Below are 19,240 nucleotides of genomic sequence, written 5' to 3'. Positions count from 1 at the left end.
ATGGAATCAATGCCCTGCTCAAAAGGGTGTCTGTGTGTTCAAAGGCCTGAGGGCCTGAGGTGGGGGAAATCAGCAGTGCAGCCCACAGAGTCCCGTGGTGCTGTCAGAGTCAGCAGGAGCCTTCCTGTTTGAGCATTTCTATGTCGGTCTGGTCCAAAACCCGACTCACCGCAAGACTGAGGTGGTTTGACGCACAGAGAGACGATTATTCTCTAGTCTGTTCATTCTTAATACAGGTTTCCACCCTCTGAAGCCAGAGACCATATCGTTTAAAAGCACATGCAGATGGCTGGCACAGAAGTACAACTGAACATTTTCTGTAGATTGTCTTGTCCACATCTGGTAGAGACATATGTGGAAGCCATCAAAAAAAAAAAAAGAACACTCAGTATTTTGTCCCGTAAGTGCAAATATTAAATATGCTTCTCCTATTGGTCACTTTAATTTCATTTGTTAAGGAAGTGCTCCACCCGGTGGTAATGAGAGGAAATATGAGAATACAAAGACATGACAGAATTGAATGTTTCCATATCAAAGTTTATTGCTGACATGCATGTAGAGATCTGATGAAGTAGAAAAATATGTTTTTTATACAAACGTGTTTTCATCTGTACAATTACGCATGTTTCTGTATCTAGATGCCCATGTCCGACCAAGCAGCTTACAACACATTATCCCATTGGGTTTAAACTTCACCACATTTCATATCCTACACTAAGTTTCCAGTTGAAACAGTCAGTAACATATTGGTTGTATACTGACGACTTAATAACTTTAGAACCAGGGTGAAAAAAAAAAATTTGAAAAACTATTAAAATTGTACTATTCATCCAATTAGAGTGTATATAATATATAATTCTTGCGCTGAATTTAACTTTTAGCACCCAAATGAGTAAATTATCTTCAAATTCTCAACCCATTACTCTGGTACACCTCGCAAGTTCAAAATCATGCAACAGTCACATGTTTTACACAGAGTTTAACCTCAAACTATTTCCATGCTTTTCAGTCCACATCGCAATCTACCAATATGACTCTGTAGAACAAACATTGAATGTGGTACAATCCACTAGCTAGATAGTGAAACACTTTTTGATTTGGGGTGGGGGGGGCAGATAATAACATCTACTTCAATGGTGTATTGAACCTCTAGTTACTATTTTGTACTTGGGCGTCATGGAACATGGCATAAGACATTTCCACAGACTATCACTTAATGTCAGCATTCGGCAATGGCTACGGTGTTCATGAAACACCCTTCTCTGATGAACAACCTAGAGTACTACAATACTGCTGTATACCCATTGAATTCACATTGAGGTGGGAGAAAGCCGACAGCTCTCTTTACATATTATTTTAGCCTCTGGATGTGGTGGTTGATGGCCAACGTGGCCTATAATGCACGTCAATCGGCATGTGTTGAAACACAATTGGTATCTCACTGGGTGGAACTACATACAATATGACTGGCGCAGTCATGATGGTACATTATTTACATACTGACCAGAGAGTGCAGCCTTGCGTGGGGGTTTGGGGGTAATGATAGAGGGAAAAAAAAAAAAAACCCACTACAAAAACCCTCCCGTGAATTAAGATAATGTGCGAATATCATTTTGTAAAAATAGAACTATGCAATAGTCAGTCTCGTTATTAGTGTAGCTTAAGTTGACGACAGACTTAGTGGCAAAATGGCAAGAAAATTATTTAGAAATCCAAAAAGGAACACATACGGATGCTACTCGTTCATGAATGTGGCTGGAAGGATCACAAAGAGATGGATAAATTAGAGCCAATGTTGGAGCTAAAAACATTTCTTAAAGCTGTGAGAGCAAAGAGGTCTGGGGCCTGTTTCACTGGCATACGTTACACCTAGTCTAATTTTAAGAAACTTAAAAGATACTTTCATTTAAAAAGAAACTTTTTGACTATGATCAATGTCTGTGATACAAGCCCCGATGTTTTTTTTTTGGGGGGGGTGGGGATCTACACAAGTGAATAAATAAATCAACATAAAATTACAAGAAAAAAAGTAGATGTAAAGACATTTGAAAATATTCCAGAGTCTATGTTCATGCAATCAGTTTGAATATAAATAGGAAGAAATCTAGAGAGCCTGAAGCAGGTACCAATATGCAAAGGCAAGTTGCAGTGTACAGATGCCCAACAGTCACTGGTTAGTAGCTTTGCCATGGTTTGAAGAAACACTTTGATAAAAGAGAAGAATGCACCAACAGCCAAGAAGACCCAGCAACTAAACTTAAACCCTATGAGTTTGTATTTTCAATTCTCTATGAAATATTACAGTATCGATTACCAGCCACCAGCTTGTCTCTCAAAGATTCTATATAGTGAGATGATACAAGCATGTACAAGGTGAACTGGAGAGAGGGCTTGAGAATGGCAATAGATATGTGATATTTTCCAATCATAAGAAAGCATTCATGACCATCACTAAAACATTTAGTCAAACATTTAGTCAAGCCCCGTCTTCGCAAAGCCTGCTCTGGTTTTCACAGTGTCTGCCAATGAGGCAGGCCAGAGAACACGACACAAAGATTGGAGGATAGCTTAAAGGGTCTGAGACTGTCAGAGGTTAACAGCTCGACAGATTCGCAGACTCTTATTATGCCTGGCCCAAAAAAAAAACCAAAAAAAAAAAAAAACCAAACACGTACACGCTCATGGATACTGCAGACATATCAAAGCATATAATGACAGTTCACATTCATACTGAAAAACACTTGTCCCATGATCTGTCTTGATAAAGAGAAACAGGGAAGTTGGAATACCTGGAAGCCATTTGATTCTGAATGAGGCTGTGGGTACGAGTTTCCTTGGCTAACAGTAATTTTAAGACATGTTTTTTGGCAATAGAAACATGACAGTGCCTGATCTTCACTATAACGGCACTGAGGAAGCATTACCATCAATATGCCTTGGCAGGAAGGATCCAACAGTTTTTCCCACTCAGTTCTTGGCATTGTGACTTCCAGGTACCTCACACTAGCTGCCTAGATGCTAAAAATAGATTTCCACAGGGGTGAGCAAAAGCAGGAGACAATGCATTCTGTAAATACCAAAGGCTGCTTGTACTTTGATATTCAATATCTTAAAAGCAAAGGGAGGGAAATGCTACTTATTATGGTAAATATGATAAAAAGCTTATTCAAATTTGTTTCGAAACCACTGAAAAGGTTTCAAAGCACTATCACTCCGACAGAAAACATTAATGCTTTATGTCACTGGTGGCATCAAGACTCCATTGTTACAATCCCTTGTCTCAGAACAGTGAGCATGGTTTACCAACAGAGAAGAGAGACAGAGAGGTAGATTGATTTGAAGTCAGAGTTACAGACAGGAGCAGTCTGGATCACTTTCGATACAGGAAAACAGTAGAGAGGAAGTGGAAGGGGTGAGAGGAGGAGGGTCAAATGGAGGTATAAAGAGGTGACGGCTGTGATCAGGTGATCTTACTTGAGGCAATTCCATTAACCACTGGGAAGAGAAAGGGTTGCTACATGATTCTGGTCCTGTATTGCTCAGGGGATCCAGAGTTGATGGGTAAAGTGTTACAGCAGGGGGATCTCAAAGGAGGAGGAGGAATATTGGGTTAAATAGTCTTTTCAACACTCCAGACAGAGCCTCGTGTTAGCCCCATGTGTGACTGTGCCATCAGGTTTATTGCACAGTGAGATCTGACTGTGGGTGACCTGAGGGCAAAGAACCTTTGGTTCAGATCTTCCTCCAGGCCTTTCCATATTTCACTAGAGGATCCAGACATGAGGAGTGAAGTTCTGGGTTGGCAGTTTGTTCTAGTGCCCTCCTCTTGACTGCTCCACCTAGCTTGCCCAAAGCCCACCAATGTATTGGGCCATCTGTACCCTGGTTCGGGCTGGGCCCCATGCATGTAAGTTCAGCTTACGGGCTTATCCTCCTCCGTCCTCTCTGGACTCCACAGGTCTCTTTACTCCCTGGGGAGACCAGAGAGGCTGGGACGGGTGGTTAGGGACTACTTTCGGAGGAAACGTTGTGCCAGGATGGCAGCATCTAGTGGGCTGACAGGCTGGGCGTCGTGGCCCAGACGCCTTACAGGTGGGATGCTGCCAAACTGGCGCTTGGTGAGAAAGCTCTTGGCCTCATGGATAGTGTTCTTCTCTTCAGCCAGTAGCAGCTGCTGGCGCATGTAGTTCTCAAACTCATACTGTGAAGACTCTTCTATCACCTTGGCCTGAAGGAATAAAATGTATTCTACTCAATGTGTCGCAGCATCTGAATGAAACATGATCTCTGAGTGTATCTGAGCAGTAATGTAAACATGATTCAAAACCACATAAAAAAGGTGAACAAAATCAGCCAATTACCACTGTTACACATAATTACATCTAGCTATGATCAAATGTTAATTCTTTATCTGAAGTATCTCTGTTCTAGCAACTATTGATTTATCCAAAAGGTTCCGTATTCAGACCTGTGATGTCACATTTCTCCAATAATTTACCTCTTGCAGATGTTCTGGGTGATTGATCTGGTCATCGATATCCGGCACCACCTGCAGAGGACCACTCAACGATGAAACAGATTGCCTGTCATTAGGAAAACACAACAAGGATTACGATTAATAATACAGAGCTTGTCGATTTGGCTAAGAGCAGCTGACTTGTATGTGCACACAATTCAAGTACCTACAAAAATCAAATCATGAATGCAAAGCCAACCAGTAGAAACTCATGGAAGCTAGGAATAGACATTTTACAAAAATTCATTTGTCATTCATTACAATTATTTTTTCAACAATATTTTTTCTTAAAGCCAGCAGGGGGAGCAATTACCATGAGGCAATGATGGCGCTGAGCGACTCCAGCACCTCTCCTGCAGTCAGCCTCTGCTGAGGGTCTAGTACTAGCAGCTTTCGGATCAGGCATACTGTGTTGTCTGACACACGACCATCCCTGCGAGGAGGTGGAGGGAACAGGAAGGGACAGTTTTATTAGTAAAATGTGATTACTGTAAGTCACAAGTCTTCTAAGCCAATACTGAAAGATTATATTGCCATTGCCTTAAGTCAAAACTGAATATGAAAATGTGGTAAATTTGGGTGTGATTCATTTTGCTTTAGGGTAAAATCTGGCAAACTACAGTTAATTTCATTCTGTCTTGCAGAATTATGAAAGAATGAAAAGAGAATCAATTTTAACCAGTACAAACCGTTTTTTTTTTACTATGCTATCACTGTTGTCAGAGCAGTTAAATTCCATTGCTTTGAATACATGTCCACTAAATGTTGCATGGACATGAAAAGTACTCACTCTGGGATGGAGTACTCGGCAGCCTTGATCTTGCGGAAGAGCTCTTGAGGTATGCTGTCATAAAAGGGGAACTGGCCATACAGCATGGTAAACAGGACCACGCCAAGAGCCCACATGTCACTGGGTTTACCGCGGTACGGCCGACCTGGAGATAGGAAAAAGAGAGGATGAGGATTCGTGTTTGAAGAAAAAAAAAAAAAAAAAGTACAGATAATTTAGTCAATAGGCAGATAAGCAATAGCGGTTGAAATCAACTATTTGTTTAGTGCAATGACAGTTTTTGCCCTGTGTGACTCAAGGGTGATCAACCCTTTAACAAGTTCAATTCCTGTCAAGTCACCAGGTCTAATGATTAACGAGACGAGCAAACACCATCACAAGCAATGACTCCATATGCATTATATTTCCTAGACATTTCCAGCACACTGCTGACTTTCAAAATGATAGAACTATTTCTTTATAATCAACCCTGAGCCACTAAATCAGCCATGGATCAGTAATGAATAAACGAACTGGTGAGGGTGGAGCATCGTGGCTGTGCATGACCATAGGCAGTGTTGTTATAGTCAGGCAGGCAGCAGCAACAGCAGCAGGCAATTATGTTAAAGCTTTCCACACACACACCAACACACACACACACACACACACAGGCGGGGGATGGGGGTAGATGGGAGTAGTTTCCCTCCAGTGAGTCATCAGTGCGTGAGTCACTGAAGCTCTATTTAATTGCGTGCCTGTCACGTTATGCTGATATACATGCCTGGGTTTTATCTACAGTTTGAGTGGCTGGAGGTAAAGGATTACTTTTTGAAATTATCAGGAAATTAGTCATTAAATGGATAGAACTGGGGTCTACCATGGAAGTTCATGCTCAAGCATCAACTTTATCGGTGTGTAGCGCTCAGGTTTGCACATTTGCTTTGACAAATGAGCACCGTGAAACTGAACAATAAAAATGGATTTTAGCTTTTTTCAGACAGAGAGGAAAGTAGTCTCCTCTGCAGACACATACCATATGAAAATGCAACATCACTGTGATAACACAAAGACAGAGAGCGAGAGAGAGAGGGGGGAAAAAAAAAAAAAGCTATTCCTAGCTTTTGTCAGTCCGAGATTGCAACATAGCCTCTTTCTTGTTGCTTAATAACCGGAAAATCAAACACAAGACTGACTGCTAAACATTACGCAATGGTCTACAAAAGCATCCCAGGATCCCAACTGGGCCTGTATCAACAAGGGTCACTCTTCTAATCAGAGCTTTTCTGTGATTTTGGTTTCACTTATAGTTAAATTCACAACACAAAACTATTTCACTTCCAACAGTGGACAGTGGCAAATCTAAGGCAGTGGGGAAGCTTTTCACACCTGTGCACAGCAAAAACTGGGTGTGAGTGTTGGACTGTCAGTTTTTGAAAGTGACAAAAACTCGGTGATGCACACACATCATCGCTAAATGTCAGAAAACAAGACTTTCAGCACTATTTAGACTGCCTGCACCTTGTTTGATGTATAGATTGTCCTTGCATGCATACAACATACTGGTTTTTCACTTACCACTTAATACATCAGGGCTGATGTAGGCAGGACTTCCTCTCTGGTCTTTCAGCAGGTCATCCTCGCTCACCAGGTGTTTACCCAGGCAGAAGTTGGTAATAGTGATTCGGTGAGTCCTGTAAGCATACAAACATGCAAGCACACCTGATCAATACCTGATTTTGAATCAATTTTGATTGAAATAATGACTCAAGTATTTCTAATGAACACCCCCCGCAGGATTCTCTACTTTAACTTTATAAAATAATGGATAATACTAGGAAAACAGTCTTACTCATCATAAAAAAATGTAAGTTCAGGATTCAAGACACTGCACTCTAACAGCCCAAAGCATGAAGTAAACAGAGGCTGACAGAGACAGGGAGAACTCGCTAGCATGCCGTGTTGTTTTAATAATCTCACGGTTCACTTGGCCTTATAAATACATCAGTATCTCATGACTGCCAGATGTAAAACAGGGTATGCGCACCCAGTCTTATCGGGGGGGGGGGGGGTCTCCCATGTTCATATGTTATACTTTCATTAATTCGTTTGATTCGACACAAGATTCTTCATCTCATATTCTGACCAGGATCTTATACTTTCAGGTTTCCCCATATACATAATATTTCCACAATTTATTCAAAAATGTCTTTGATTCAGTAGATCCTTGTATGTTATCTATTGTACATGCAGGTTAAACTCCTGAAAAATGAACTCTGGTCTAGATCCTTGTTGGTTAACAACTACAGACAATCATAATTGTTTACATTTCTTTTATTAAATATCTATACCAATCACAAATGAGAAGATCAAGATAAGGAAAGCTCATGTGAGAGAATTTTTAAACTTTAAGACAACCATAAGGTAGATGCAAAAGTGGTTGCGGGAAAATGTCTTGCATATTTGGTATATGTATAGAACTGATTTTAAAATAGTGTTTGCTCTTCAAGCATGGACTTCTCATGTACCCTGACATCCGTGGGCTACGGATGAGGACCTCTAAACTGTAAAGCGCTCTGCATTACAAATTTATTGTAGAATAATTTCTCTTAAATGTATTTCATGTTATTATGTCCCTCCTGTGTTCTTGTTTTTTTTTTTTACATTCCTATTAAACCACAATGTAATCTATAATGCTCTCCATAAAGTGAGTTTATTATCATCAACAGCATTGTTTTAGCTGGTATCTTCCTACATCAGGCCTAAGACATTACGAGAACAAGACCGATCCAGACATACTGGCGCTTCAAAGTCTGGGAAGACTCAATGCTGTTACCAGCGATGTTTGATTAATTTGGTTTGTGTGGAAACAATGTGACATTAAGATTTTTCTGTGAGTCATCAAGGTAAAGTTATTTTGCTTGTGGCAGAGTGAAACCCAGCAGTATTGAAGCCGAAGGACTATGGATTGTGCTATATCTCCGTGTTCTTTCAGCAGAGAAAGAAAATAAAAAAGCCGCACTTTGACAAACATATGAGTCAACCTGTGGCTTCAGATAATTGTCTCGATGACTAAGCCTGCATGGTGATGGGCTGGCAAATGAATATATAAAAGCTCAAGAGATTTAAAATTTGTACACAAACGCGCAACTTCAAGAGCACCCACACAATCACTCCGATGCTGAACACGCACACACGAAAATGCACTCAAAAGCACACGAGCGCACACAAAAGTAGCCACGGTTCTATAGCCATGGTCCTCTCTAGATCACCCTTCTCACCCACATCCGCTTTCTAAAAAGCCTGAGGTCAACAGCTTCCCCTATTCTCTCTCACTTTCACATGCTGCTCTGTCACACAAACACTCACTGCTCCCATTACAGCGTCTGAAGCCAATTCCTGTCAAACACCCAATTTTCAACCAAATGCTGCAATCTCAATCTTCCCTTAGAACATTCAGTCCACATAATTCCCAGCTCCTTATGTGATTCAGCAGCTTCAACAGCTTTTGTGATCCAAGTCTTTATAACCATATAGTGGCCTTGTGATTTGCAGAAAGATGGGCCAGAGGAACAGTGTGATGCTTCAAGGACCCTCAACATAAAAGCTTCCTTTATGGAAGAGTCTGTCCTTTTGTCTGTGTGCATCATGACCCAGGCTTCTATTCTTGCACCGGAGATTGGGTAAATGAAATTGCATGTTTGCCTCGTGAGGCAAGGGTCCCTGGGGACTGAAGAGAGACCACACCATCGCTTCCTGGTCATGTGACCCCGGGTAAGTCAGGAAACCAGAAACCCAATGCCCCAATGACTTCTCCTCCCTCCCCTCAACATTTTGCTGAACATACACCAGCTGACGAGAAAGGAGGTTAAATGGAGGGCAACTTCAACAGAGACCAGAAAATTTCATTTCTCAGAACTGATGGGAACTGATGATTTGAAGGGTTTTACCAAGACCCAAGCTTTAGTGAAGCAAATGTTTTTTATGCTAATTTTTAAGGTATGTTTTACTGCATCATGGTTAGTGTTTGTCTACTACCATTATGTGTGTTTCAAGAAAGGCATTTTGTTTTGATTTCAGTGGGAAAAGAATTCCCACTTTCTGTTTTTAATACTTCGTTCACCGCCATTACATTCCAGAAAAACACAATTGAGAAATTTCAAATTCAGTCAGTAGTGGTAATTCAACTGACTGACAGGAGCTGAAAAAAAAAAAAAGAGATTTAAAAAAAGAAAATCACCTTGCTATAGTGTATGTCTATGATTGGCTATGTCCCCTTAGAAGTACAACAAAAATTTAGGTAGTCAATACAGCTATGAAATACATCGTCAGTGACCTTGCAGATTGATTTATGACATCCTGCTTTCATAACAGCTGGCTCTGCAAGAGGAAATCACATTATTCTTGCATAAACTGCTGAGCTTGTTGATGGCATCGGTGCATTTCCCAGAGCGATGACGAGCAGCAGGAGAGGGAATTTTGAGATCGGTTTGCCTCTAGATTGACCACGTCTTTCCCATACTGACTGTACATTCATACACATACAGGATGGACTGGCAGGGGAAACAGGCAAGCAAGCAAAGTATGATGCATAAAGGAGGAGGGAAAAATAAAAACAAAAATTGGGGTATAACAAATGGGACCAAACAAAGACAACAGAGGCAGGAAATGGATTGGGGTGTAAAAGAAAAGAGAGAAAAAGCAGAGTAGAGGGTAAATAAATGATGACTGTGTGTGTGTACATGTATGTATGTGTGTGTGACGTGCATTGCAGTTTTACACAGCTCTGAGCTTTGGGGCCCTTGGCAGGTCTCTCCTTTGTCTCCAGCTGGGACGGAGTGTTCTGCCTGTCTGCTCCTCTCCCCGCTACCCTCCTCCCCTGGCCAAAACACTCTCCTGTTTCATCACCACCACCACTGCTCCTGCTGCTGCGGCTGCTGCTGCAGCAGGTGGCGGTGGGATCAAAAGGCGCTGGTGCCTGAGATGCATGGTGTTTATGTGGTAAAAGATAAGCCAGAAACAAGATATTTTAAAGCATATACTTAGACATGCACATCATGTACGAGAAGTCACTGAACAGTCTGTGGGACAACTCTGTTTACACCCACTTGTGCGTGATCCAAGCATATGAGATTTGAAGGCGTGTCTAAGCAAATGTAGGTGCAGAGAGAGGGTGAATCGGTGTTAGTCATGTCCTTCCAAACGAAAAGAACTGGCTTTGTGGGACGATTATCAGAGTCTCCAAGAACATGTGTACAGACTTCTTTTGTTCAGAGGCAACCTTCCATAGGATCAATGCAAAATCTGGCAAAATTTCTCTAAAGTTGGACAAATTCATATAAAAAAGGAAATAGCAGCTAGAATAGCAAAACTCTCTCCCAGAGAAAGAGTGGCTTTCACCTCCTGAAAACATGCACACCATCTCTCTCATACACTCGGTACATAGGGTGTTTGGACAGGGCTTTACAGATGAGTAGTTTTCCACTCTGCAAGGCCTATCTCAGCTGCAGCACTCTGTGACCTGAGCTGCACTCAACAGGGTCCTGCGTGCTATGTAACACTGCTCATGCCCCCCGACCCCAAACACTTTCCCACTGAGAACAAAGCAGTGGCATATTCTTTGCGCTCTTTTGCACCAGAGTACAGTTCACTTTCTGCTTCCAAAAATCCAGCCATGGGGAATGAACCATTAGCCTTTTTTCAACACAAAGGAACAGACCAAGAGTCAGACACAAGAGAGTTAGGCTTTAGGTTCCGTGGACTGATCTCACTGAGAATGTGACCCCTGCTTGGGTTTAAAAGCCAAATGCACACTGGATACAGGCTGCTGGGGTCTGCTAGGGCCTCTCAGACACGTGAGCAGAGACAGAATGACTTACTAACAGGCTAAAATGACATGACCTGGTATAATGAGACGGTTATATAGCCAGCTATTTGACTGACAAGGCCGAATGGGTGAATGAGTTTTCTCTTACCGTTTGTTCAGCACCATGTTTCCAAGCTTGAGGTCTCTGTGCACAATGTTTTTCTGCAGGCAGGAAAGAGAGAAGAAAAAAATGTTTGGTCATATCGTTCTCAGTGAATCATTGGTATCAAAAACATCAGTTTGTTTCTGGGAGTGGCACGAGAACATGGGAAATGAGTAATCAGAAAGGATTTACAACTAGTAAACAATAAAGCAATTTCTTCAGTTAACAAAATTGCAGTATCCAAGCTTTCTTCATTAATGAAAATAGAGAACTTAACATTCACAATATGTTGGATAGTGTGATTTTGACATAGAGTATATAACACTAACCTAGACTCACCTTATGAAGGGCCTCCACTACACGCACCACATCGTAGAAGATGACAATGGCCTCACGCTCGCTCAGTCGCTTCTCCTTTATGACATAATGCTGGAGGTTTATTAGATCTGCCGTCTTGTCGCTGAAGTCATGAGCACATAGGCAGTCCAGCACAAGGCAGATCCGCTTCTTCATCTTGCGCACTTTGTTGGCTTCCATGTCCTCCACTATTTCGTATGCTCGATCCTGGGGAACAACAAAGAGCGAGAGTGAGAAAAGATCTTCAGTTCTGGAGGGCACTTCTTTTGCAAGTGGACCGAGTTGTTGATGTATTTCAGAAGCACTTTCCAGCCGTGTCCAATCAATATAAGTTGAGGCATCCATGAATGCATCAAACTGAATGGATTCCTGTACTATAACGGCACATCAAGCTGATTCATTCAGCTTAGAAAGATATAGATTCAAGCGGGGCAGAGACTATCATTCATCAGCTTGCATGTAGCCCAAGTGAATAAGATACATCTACTCCTCCACACTGGTTGGTGGAGGACGAATAACAAAGGTCATTCCTCTTCATCCAACTCCAGTCTTAGCAGAGTCACTACTTCTTATTGATTTCTGTATCAGGTTGTCAGTCTTTTGTAGATGCAGTCAGCACCTCTGAAAGTGTACATTATTAACTGGTTCTCTCACTGTGGAGATGCACTATAATAATCCAATCAATATTGCAGGCCTAAATGAATCAGAGTGCATGGCTCAATGCTGCTATTCTGAGAACACCGGCAGAGTGGAACAGACAGGATGTGAAAGAGATACAAAGAAGCAAAACTGAAAGAGGGAGAGAGAAGGCAGATGGAACAATAACAAAGTTAGAGGAGGAAGCAGACGGGAAGACAGGTGAGGGACGGGAGGCACACTGAAAGGATGGAGCTGTGAATAGAAAACAACTGCAGATAAATATGGCTATTAATGGTATTCCAACTTCTCCATTGAAACAACCTGATAAGTAAATTACAAGCAGCTGGCTGGACTAATGACAAGCTTACCTCTGCTATTGCTGAGCTGATAAGAACATGCTATTACTTGTGCTTAAAATGGTGACACCATATTCTAAACTGAATAGAAATTGACAAATAGATACTTCTCCATGGTGGATGTTGGTGTATTTATCAGTCTGAGTTATACAGAATGCTCAACAACACAGTGCTTAGAAATACACCATAAACTACAAGAAATATTTTTTTGACATGTCATTAATTATTTGACATATGATATACAAAGCACCTGCCGACGAAATGTAACTTGAGTGCAAAATACGTGCATGTATCAGTATACCTGGAAGAGGCCGTGGTGGTGGACGACCCCATCCTGGTTGTGCAGTAGAGAAAGGAGAGAATACTCTGTGTGCAGCAGCATCTTCCCCTGCCTCTCCTCCTGAGTCTCACCAGCAGAGTCCACTCGCTCCTCCAGCGTCAGGATCTGCCGTAACCACACACGAGAACAGAACAAACATTAGAGGTCACAACTAAAGAGCTCATACAGGATCAGACAGTGGAAAGAGAGCTTTTACCATTTTGCATGCAGCTAATCTTCAGTCCTGACACTAAACCTTTTAATGACTGAAGACATGACATTAAGTTATATCTTCTTAGCATTTAACAAGAAGTTACAATCTGTGGACTGGAGATGGCAAAGCAGGACTGCACTTTATAATAGTGGCTCATAACCCACTGTGAAGTAAACAAGCTGTGCAGTGGAGACACAGGTATTAGGGGAGGGTCACAAACTGACTCACTACATGGTCCTGGGGGTTAAAAGTTGACATTCCAGGTGGGGCGCTACCTTCCTCCCTTCCTTGCCCCCCTTCTGCTACACTTCCCTTGTGTAACAGACATTGGATAGCCCCTGTAAACAGATTGCTGAGGTTTTGTTGTTTGAGTCAGACTGAAACTGGGGGCCATAAAGTGAGCACCACCAAAGAAGGGTCAAAGGTTCAGGTGTCTTCTGGAACGTCATAGTTTTGTTTTGAAAGATATGCTAGAGTTTTTATTTAAATGTGTGTTTAACTCACTGTGTTTGTCAGAGAAAAACACATAAAAACTAGCCAACCCTGACAGACTTACTTTGAGCTGATAGAAGTCATCGGTGCCGTCCTTTCTGGCCAGACACTGCACTATGCTGGGCACTGGTGAGTTGCCCAGGCGAGGCCCTGCAAGGATAAGAAAGGGAACAGCTGTATGACCAAAAGGCAGGCTACATGCCAGAGTGTGTGCTCTGACTGCAACTCATTAAAGGCTGCATGTGCATGTACCCATTAACACCACTAGTGTAATGTTTTCTTTGGCACTCTGCATTGCAAATAGTGGAGGAGTTGTGTAGTAGAAAACACAAAAGACAGAGTATGGGGGAGAAATAAATTTTCCAGAAGGAGGAAGTAACCCTGCTCTAGCACAGACTCAGACCTTTCTGGGCGATGTCATGGGGATCAGCAAAATTCTTCACATTCTTGTCTCAGAAGTGCATACACAGAGACACCCCGTGACTTTCATGCTCATACACTCACAAATACCTATGATTTACTGATTTCCTGCACACACATTTAAAATCTACATATATCCACCAGAAATTGCACACTAGATATCTCAGTCACACAGGCTACCATTTCGATACTTTTGAGGCTTGAGCAAACACTAGTAGCTTCCTTACCAAGGATGAAGGGCCCGGCTCTCTTGGCGTTACTGCCGGATATCCCAGGACATTGCAGCTTGCTGGCCCTGCCTGATGTCTCACCAGCCCCCCTCTCCGAAGAGCGCCGCTTGGACATACTGGAGCTCTAAGGGGAAATAAATCAGATTAGTACACAGGATAAAGATAGTCAAGTTAAAGGGCAAGTGCATACATGTGACTGGACACAAACTCTCAGCCAATGACATAAAATTACATGGTAATCAGTAACCAAACAATGGTTTTATAAATAGTCTGTTTAAAAATAAAGACTTTAGCATTAGCAATAGTTCTACCGGCTGGTAGAGAGTACACTGATTAGTGAACAGAAATGAAAGAAGGGCAGCTCTTCCCAGACTATTTTAAATATCCCTCCCACACATTTACCAACACCTCAGTGTGAATGTGAGGCCATTACGGCACCATTCAGAATGATGGCTGCAGGCGTCAAGGGTGTCACCTCAGATTCAATCTCCCCAATAGAAATGTGAATGTGCCACAATCTGCAATTTAAATGGAAAATGCTTTCATGTAAATGCATTGCACTAACACAAAATTCTTTAAACAGAGGCATTTTTAATTTACATGTCAGCACTGAACCACATCCATCTTTAGCTTTTCCTGCTGCAGTGGACATGGGTTTACAAATCCTTCCGCTCTTAATCGGCACGATTTATCTCAAAAGCTGTACAACTGATTTATCTACATAGACCTCCCTCTGAAAGGACATACTTGTTCGAACAAGACTAAAAAACAAAAACAAAAAAACAAAAAAAAAAGCCAAGCCTTCACACTATGATAAGGAACTAGATTCACAAGCCAGAAGAACCAGTGACAGTGTGACACATCATCATTACACAAACTACTTTAACTGCCACAGCAGATCTACCTCCCAGAATTCAGAGAGCAAGAGGTATGCTTTGTTTACTGATACTGAGTTCCTATGTGATGAAACCTCATTTGTTTCTCGTAACAGGGAAGTAGTGCCTTGAACCGAGAGGAATGATTCACCCTGCTGTCATTCTCTCCACAGTTTCCATTGGACAGAAATGCTTAAATGTCCAGGTGATGACGGCGATAAGAGTGTGAAATGTGCCCCCAAGACTCCGACATGTGCACCATGTCAACTGAAGAAAAAATTAAATAAATGAAACACCGTATTGAACTTATGTCCACAAGAAAGGCTACATAAAGATCCATATCTGCAGTAAAAATGTCACTGACTGAGAAGTGGCGTGCATATTTTAGCCAACTATACAAAAGAGGGGATTCAGACTAATAAAATCCAAAGCACCTAATAAACTGCAAATTAGACAATGTATGGAGAGCTGATGAACGTCATAAAACTTTAGAATATGTAAATAGTATCGCAAGTTCAACAAACTAGAGAAAATTAGTTTTTCAAATGAATTAGACCATCTTCCTGTTTCAAAACTAATAGCGCGCCATTCGCCAGTTGGCGTTTTTGGGCAGAGAGGAAGCAGGACAGTTGGCAGTCAGTATGGGCTGGTATGAATTCTCACTTCCATGAGGCTTTTTGTGATCCCAGACAGCAGACAGTGTCATCATCATGTCTCTCGCCCATCTGTCTCCATCTCCACTAGTCATCACCCACTGAGTCTGATGAGCTGAGGTTTTCTTGAGAGCATTTATGGGACAAGCCAGAGTGACACCAAATCATGCTGCCAATTGTAAGAGAGAATCTCACTCTAGAGCATGCAAAGCAATGGATAATCAGCTACTGCAATTCATGAGGCTCCTGAGCAGAAATTATTTAAATTTTTTTCATCCAGCAGCCAAAGTGGCTGGCAGAATCAAAAATGCACAAACTGCCTTCAATGCTGCCAGATAAATAAGCTTTAAATTGTTGTTTGACTAGTAGAAAGACTGCTGGATTGAGTAAAATAAGCAGACAAAGCAAAAACTAACAGGTGTTACATTTGTGGCTATTTCCCACATTTTTAATAAGGTTATCTGTGATTGTAACTTACATGCATTTCCTTTATCAACAGCCACATATTCAAAGTTAAAATCACATACTAATCCATGCACCTTGGACTTATAACAACAAACTGACTCATGGACAGAAACTGCTACACAACACACAGCAAATGGACCCCAGGCTATTCATCTACCTACTAAACACCAGCTGCAGTGCTGTGGAGCCAACCCCCGACACATCTAAAAAGCAAAGGTCAATGCAACCAACTAATGCACACTGACCTAAATGACATCAGCGCAATGACAGCACACAGCTATCCTTTTCTGACACTGTTGTGCCTCTCTGCGCAACCAGTGATCTGGCAAGCAAGACTGCTTCTAACTGCCTCTGACTGTACCAGAGGGAGGACGAGAACAGATACAGACTCTGAATCATATCACACAAAAGGAGGAGAGACATGCTGCCGTAGCCCACGGGAAATGTGGGCTCCTTAAATAGTATCAGAACAAAACAACCACGTAGGTGTCTCAAGATCCACCCACCCAGACTCCAAGCCACTTGTCTGGCTCTGCAAAAACAAATGCAAAGTCAAGGTAGTATCAAGGTGGACAAAAAAAAAGCAAAAGGACATTTGAGCAGGGAGTAAATATATCAGTATGTTACAAAATAAAGCCAATGAGATAGTATGATCTGAATCAAAAAAATAGATCTGACAAGAGTCAAGACAAAGGCAAAGAGGTAAAGCAACTCGAAGGTCATACAGGCTCCAATCCTCCTGTTTGACTGAAATGTCAATCAATCAAGTGAGGTCATACACACTGTCCTACCTATAACTGCAGCTCTCAACTACATTATTGCAATAATAACGACCTTGACCATACAACAAGGCTGTGGACACAAGGTCACATTATAAATAACTTGACGAAAGTAATCAAAGAGGCATACAGACTGTCACACATTACTTGGTGCCATTTTGCGACCGCAAGGTCTGGACACCGTCCACTTCTGGCAGCGAGCACTGTAAACGAGACGAGACGTAGAGTAAAACGCTGACATTATGCCTTTCAGGTTGTGCATAACCACTCGACGAGCAGCTAATAACTTGAGTAGCCAGGCTCTAATATGTTCTGCCCACAACAACTGCTATTTTATCGCCCTGAGACGTTTAAAAACACACATTAAACCTGTTTACACAGCGTGCAGTAACGTAGACTACGTCTGAATTAGTTATCTAAATAAACACGAATGTACACATCTGTGTTATTTATTTGCGATGTACATTAACGTAGGGTAACAAAACTAAGCTTGAGTACGCGTACAAACTTAGTGCGACAACAAAGCTGACTGAATTCCTCGGCTAAAGACTCTGCCACAGCTTCAGGCACACCGGCCACACAAAGGGACACACAACACAACAAGGAGTTGGGCTTTCAGTGCAAACTACGGACAGCAGCCGTTAGCTAGGTTACTACTGCTCTAGCTTATATCCTTGAGTACCAGAGAGGTTTGAACATGACTGCTGACGAGCGGCGCTCGGTATCGCCAAGCTGGAGGCTACGGAGCAGCCGGGAGGCCATTTAAACAAAGTAGGTAACATTACAGCTGGCTAGCAGTGAAAGAAAGCTAGATAGCAACGTAGTCGCCACCGCGCTTACCTCGAGCCAAAACCGCCGGGTAAAGTCTGCGTTGTCTCCTTACAACATGGACATTTCTTGGGTAAACGCTGTGGTGGATATGCGGAGTTTCTGACTTAAACAGGAGAGACCACAGAGGGTTGGTTTCGGGTTGTTTAGCCTCTGTTACCGAAATGAGCAATTAAGGATAAGCCTCCGCTCTTCGCTGATCGCATCTTTCCACAGCGACAGCGCCACCTGACAACGGAAATGACGCACACACTTGTTTGATTGACAGCCGCGCTCGACCAGTGATAATTTTTCCTAGTAAGTGGTTGCGCACTGATGATGAAATTCTTCGGATACTAAAAGTTGCAAAATGAAACAGCATTACATCATAGTTATCTTTAAAGGAAGAGTTAACACACACAAATTAAGTTTATCGTTCTTGCAAATGTCAGTTTGGGCATGTACTATGATAATAACACGGAAGCAGTGGTGAAATAACTCAGAAAAGAACTTGACTTCTTACACTTAGCATTACATTGCAAACTAAGAAATATTTCTTCTGTCCAACTTCTACTAGAAAATGTAGCTAATCAATCATCATATAATGACCAACAAAACATCAATTGGCGGAGCCCTCCATATCACCCACAGTAAGTGAAACCTTTTCTATTCAGGGAAACCCCTGAATTGACCTGTTTCTATAGCTAATGGTACTGTGCCTGACCATAACTGTACACAAAGAGAGTGCTGATTGTTGGTTAACGTTTTGCTTCATACACAAGGCTCTACACTGTAGTTATTTTTTTTAATTAGACACATATTGCACTTCAGGTTCACTGAGTTAAATCAGTACTTCACCTGATAAACATATATTTTTCAGTATTTGAGACTTGAAATTGTAATTTGTCAGGGTGTCACTGCTAACACACGAATTTCTTACTTGTTTACTCAGCAAGTGTAGTTTTAAGTGACAGTAAAATTTAGTAAAGCCCACCTATATTCTCAATTTAGACTCACCGATTAACCTTAAATTCCACGCATAGCTTGCAGTTTCAAACCAGTGGGCAGGTGTGACAGACACAGAGGCTAACCTAAATGGCAGAGGGTTATCTGAGGTGCACCAGTCTGCCTGCCTTGACTCAGCAGAGCATAAGCCCCCAGCCACATGAAACACTTTTCAGCCTGTGGCTTTACCATGTCCTGCCCACGCTCTTTAAAGTCGAAACTGAATCATAATTCAAAATGCAGGGTCTGTGAGAGAGATATGTTTTACAGGCTCTTTTGGCATTTTTCGAGAAACTATGGTTGACTGGACTTTAAAGACTTTTTGGTTTTTTGAATTTATATATTCATAAAATGACTTGCAGCCCTAATGGAGCAAGC

General features: G+C 41.9%; 1 protein-coding gene across 1 annotated transcript; it reads right to left on the bottom strand.

Annotated features, from left to right (window-relative positions):
* Positions 1-524: 524 nt before the first annotated feature.
* stk40 (serine/threonine kinase 40) lies at positions 525-18,115 on the bottom strand. Its single transcript, XM_040117151.1, has 11 exons — positions 17,891-18,115; positions 14,276-14,402; positions 13,693-13,778; positions 12,905-13,048; positions 11,591-11,815; positions 11,258-11,310; positions 6,861-6,976; positions 5,307-5,451; positions 4,830-4,949; positions 4,499-4,583; positions 525-4,228 (listed from the first exon to the last, which is right to left on the bottom strand). The coding sequence occupies exons 2-11, from the start codon at positions 14,391-14,393 to the stop codon at positions 4,010-4,012; spliced, it is 1,311 nt and encodes a 436-aa protein (XP_039973085.1). The 5' UTR covers positions 14,394-14,402; positions 17,891-18,115; the 3' UTR covers positions 525-4,009.
* Positions 18,116-19,240: the final 1,125 nt, after the last annotated feature.

The sequence above is a fragment of the Xiphias gladius genome, chromosome 22 (genome assembly GCF_016859285.1).
Source record: "Xiphias gladius isolate SHS-SW01 ecotype Sanya breed wild chromosome 22, ASM1685928v1, whole genome shotgun sequence".
In the NCBI taxonomy this organism is placed as follows: domain Eukaryota; kingdom Metazoa; phylum Chordata; class Actinopteri; order Istiophoriformes; family Xiphiidae; genus Xiphias; species Xiphias gladius.
The sequence above is the reverse complement of the archived record's forward strand: the minus strand, read 5'-3'. Positions and strand labels throughout refer to the sequence as shown.

Coding starts and splice junctions, on each gene's coding strand:
- stk40 (XM_040117151.1), bottom strand. CDS start 14,393: ATGTCCAAGCGGCGCTCTTCGGAGAGGGGGGCTGGTGAGACATCAGGC. Junction 11,311..11,590: donor TAGTGGAGGCCCTTCATAAG/GTGAGTCTAGGT, acceptor TCCTGCCTGCAG/AAAAACATTGTGCACAGAGA. Junction 4,584..4,829: donor AGCGCCATCATTGCCTCATG/GTAATTGCTCCC, acceptor TCCTAATGACAG/GCAATCTGTTTCATCGTTGA.